The 4,294-nt window shown below is 57.6% G+C and overlaps 1 protein-coding gene across 1 annotated transcript; it reads right to left on the reverse strand.

The window, feature by feature from the left end:
* Nucleotides 1-1,712: 1,712 nt before the first annotated feature.
* LOC112959755 (chemokine-like receptor 1) lies at nucleotides 1,713-2,877 on the reverse strand. The gene has a single exon (XM_026053848.1). It carries the CDS (start codon nucleotides 2,796-2,798, stop codon nucleotides 1,713-1,715), a length of 1,086 nt encoding a protein of 361 aa, XP_025909633.1. The 5' UTR covers nucleotides 2,799-2,877.
* Between the last annotated feature and the right edge of the window lie 1,417 nt (nucleotides 2,878-4,294).

Here is a 4,294-nt window from a genome sequence, read left to right on the forward strand (position 1 = left end):
TAGGAGGTCGAGGTTCGAGTTCAGAGGTCTCCGAGACTCTTGTCACAAGGAATTATGCAGGCTGTGCAAACAGATAAGGAAGCCCAGAGAGAGCAAATGCTGATGCGCACAACCTTGACACCCCAATCAATGCTGTGGGTTAGCACCAGGAGCAAGTAAATATCCTCGGAGCCGCATGCTGCACAGCAAACATTGCAGCTTGAGCTGGATGACAGGCAGCAATTTGTGGCAAAGGGTAAATCTCTCGGTTCCCTCATGCTTGACACGCGGATGGTCCTGCTGCATTGCCCGATCTCAGCACGATTGTTCATGAATGTAAGGTTAAGTCCGTACATGCCCGTAGGATCACGACCTTCATTTAATATTGCACTGCCCAGCAGACCCATAATCAATCCCTGACTTGCACGAATGACAGCTCCTGCTCGGTAATGTCAGCTGTGTGGAACAGCAAGGTACACCTAAATTCATAAATTTATGAATTTAGCCAGAAAGTCAGAGATTTTCTGGCTATCAGAGCAATGAGGTCCCGGAGCAGCTGGATGAATAGGACCTATTACTGAAGACAAGCACGCTCAGCCACGTTGGATCACCACGTATTTTATCAACACAACAGTTCACAGGCTGGGTACACTTAAATAAGTTTAATGGGGCTTAACATTCATTCACCAGCAGTACCTGATGCCAGATCTCAGCTGCTTGAGGGCCAGAAACACATCAAACACAGACATGGRCAACCATTGCTCCGAAATTATCATGTTGTACATCAAACCCGAGCATCAAAACCTGCCACATGTCCAGGGAGAGAACACATGAGTGTTTTACTGGATAGTCCTGACTCTGCCATTCAATTTTACTTTAATTATTCAAAAGAGAGCAAAGTTTCCTGGCTGATACACCCACTGCAGCCGGTGGAAGCCCCTCCGGTGAGCAGACCTTGCTCAGGCTGTTTGTCCCATGAGTGGGACATAGTGGGGACATCTCCCTTTAGTGGCCTGCGTGCCTGACTGCTCTGGTATCTCACATGGAAGAGGATCTTTGCGTTTTCTTTACTGATTTATTAATAAGGGGCTTATGGAACAGCAATTCCGTCCTCCCACTGTGTCCGGGTGGCAGAGCCGCTGCAGCAGGACCCAATTTTGTCCCCTGGTGGAACCCCTGAATTTTGGCACGTTGGAATGAGGGGCWGCGGCTGCAGCTGTTGGGAAGAGGCCGCAGGGATCTGGGCTCGTCCGCATCGCGCCGGTGCCTGYAAAGCGCCCCTGGGCTCGGCTGAGCGTGGGAGCGCAGCCCTGCTTGGGCAYCCCGAGAGAGAGGAGATAGAGAGGGGTCGATCAGGGCACGGGCAAACTCAGTGCGTGTAAAAGCTGTGAAATGGACTAACAACTGCAAGCTGCAAGAGAAGCAGCCAGGTCTGGCACCCAGCAACCCCTGTCCCGCTGATGGGCACCCTCTTGGCGCGGCCGCCCGTGGGGACGTTGTGCCCCGGCTCCCAAGCGTGGGGACAGGCCGGGCAAAGCCCCCGCTGGCGCTGACCACCACAAACGGGCACAGCGGCCACAAAAGCAGCACGTTCTCTCACGAAGCAAGTTGGAGATGCCTCCAAAAGGTCCCATCACATCGGTAGCACCCGTAGCCCTTTGCAGCTCTCAATGCAGCGATTAAACGAAGGGAAGGTGCAGAGGAGAAGCAGCCGGAGCCGCAGCAGGGCTCGCTCAGGCCCTCGAGGCCTCCGCATCCGAAGCGGACCTGGATTTGCGCCGGCTGGCCAGGCTGGCCAGGACGGACTCCTCGCTGAAGGCCCCTTCGAAGGCTGCCGGGAGGGACTGGCGGAACTTCTCCTTGAAATCCGGCCCCACGAACACGTACAGGATGGGGTTGATGCAGCTGTTGAAGAAAGCGAGGCTGGAAACCAAGGGGATCCCTATGTAAAGGGCCATTTTCATCTCGTGGCTGGAGGAGTTTTTGGATATTTCCAGCAAGGAGAAGACATGGTAGGGGAAATAACAGAGGAAAAAGGAGACGGTGACAGCAATGATAATTCTGTACGGCTTTGCCGAGCTGGCTAAGTGCCTCCTTTTCAGCTTGACAGCGACGATGCTGTAGCAGATGAGGATCACCGTGAACGGGACGAGGAACCCGCATAAGAACCGCGTTATAATCATSGCCTTAAGCCGCATCCTCCACAGCCTCCGCGTGGCCTCGGACGTGTAGTCGTCGGACAGCGCGAAGTTGTTGTAGCAGCTGGTGACRTTCCTGGAGCCGACGGCGGTGTCCCGAAACACGAGGTACGGGGAGCTGAGGAGGAGAGCCAGCACCCAGGTGCCCAGCGCCACCCTGGCCGCCAGCTCCGGGCTCCTGCGGTTGCGAGACCACACGGGAAAGGCCACGGCGACGCAGCGATCCATGCTGATGACGGTGAGGAGGAAGACGCTGGCGAACATGTTGAGGAAGGCCATGGTGCTGTTGAGCTTGCACAGGAGCTTCCCGAAGGGCCAGTGAAAGCCCAGGGCGGTGTAGGCGATGCTGAGGGGCAGGAAAAAGGTGAAGATGAAGTCGGCGATGGCCAGGTTGAGGAACCACACGGAGTTGACAGTCTTCTTCATCTTGAAGCCGGCGATCCAGATGACGAGGCCGTTGCCYGTGACGCCCAGCAGGCAGGCGACGCTGTACACCACCATGGAGAGGACGTGCATGCTCCTCTGCAGCCCCGAGTCGTGGTCGTGGACGGTGCCGTTCCCAGGCAGCTCGGCAGCAGAGCTGGCGGAAAAGGGAGAAGGGGAAGAGGAGAAGTTCTCCATCCCCTGCAGGCCGGAGTGCTGGGATCGCAGAGGCGCCCGCTGCTCTTATCTGCAGTCCCTACGGATCAGGTGGGGTGGAAATGTTGGCTTAATTACCGTACACAAAATATACATACAGAGACCTATATCCACTTTATATAATTTTAAATAACTCGGTAACAACCATCCTTCTCTCTAATAGCTGAAAGGAGGGAAAAGGCACAGGGAATTTAATCCATTTGGATCAGATCCCAGGGAACCAAGAGAGAGGGAAGGAGGGAGTCCGTGAATCCCTTGGGTTGATCTAATCCTAAACATGTCCTGGGAGTGACAGCATCTGACAAGTGCGAGAGTAGAGAATGGGTCCCACCAAGTGGWAAGCTCTAAGTCCTCCTGTCCTTTACTCCAAGGTGCTGCAGGGCAAGGGCTGGTGTCACCCAGCKTGGCCTTCCCGGTGCCACGTGGCCCTGGGAGCTGGAGAGCGGCACACCCCAGAAACCCCCTCAAGCAGAGAAACCAACCCAGGTACCACCACCCGCGTCCGTGGTGGCAGAACAGCCCTCCATAACCAGCCTGCAGGAGCCATCACACGTGCCATGACACGTGGGATGACCACAGAATTGGGAACCCCAAATCCCTGCTGCTGCAAGGGGTATGCCTGGGATTGCCAAGGGCGGATTAAGAAAGCAGGAGCACGGAGGACTCACCGCGGCGCCGCGCTCCTCGCCCGCCGCCRCGCTGCCCACGGCTGCTGCTCTCGCCCCCGGGACGCTGTACCCCTGCGCAGTGACTCACGGCGCTCGCCTCGTCTTTCCGTGCCTTGGGATCACGGGGAATTCGGCAGCATCACTTATTCCCCGGGCCTGTTCCTCAATTTATAACACAGTGAATTTAACCCCTGAACCTCTGCCTGTAGCATGGGGCAGCTTGACCAGCACCATCCACTAAGTGGTCATCAACGCACAGGGGAAATGAAGCCCCTCTCCTGCCCTTACAGCTTGGTCCTTCACTTCCCTCGAGCATCCAAACACCCCACGGRGTGTCCAGGTCTCCCAGGTGTGAAGGGCAAAGGGCAAGTGCCACCCGCTCGGTGACAGCACTGCATGGGGCAGCAGTTGGGCCACGTGCAGAGGGGACAGGTAGGGAGGACCCCACAGCTGGCTCTGGTGGCCAGGAACACCCTCTGTCAGGCGGGGTGCAGCCGATGCCCTGATAGGACAAACGGGGAGCATCCTCCGAGGAGCACCCAGTGCCTTGTGTGGCAGGGCAGCTACAGGCACCCWCAGCTCGGGGTGCAGGACGCGGGGCATCCTGCAGCTGCTGGGGTGACAAGATGCACCCCGCAGCTGGCAGAGTGGAGCGGCCGGGGTGCAGAGAGAGCCCGAGAGACGAGGAGCACCCAGCGGCTGGAGCGCAGCGCCCAGCAGCGCCCAGCAGCGCCCAGCAGCGCCCAGCAGCGCCCAGCAACGCGGCCGGCAGCACCCAGCGGCAGCAGCAGCGGAGCGCGGGGCCGGAGC

The sequence above is a fragment of the Nothoprocta perdicaria genome, unplaced genomic scaffold (assembly GCF_003342845.1).
Source record: "Nothoprocta perdicaria isolate Ctin4 unplaced genomic scaffold, notPer1 scaffold_12, whole genome shotgun sequence".
Taxonomy (NCBI): Eukaryota; Metazoa; Chordata; class Aves; order Tinamiformes; family Tinamidae; genus Nothoprocta; species Nothoprocta perdicaria.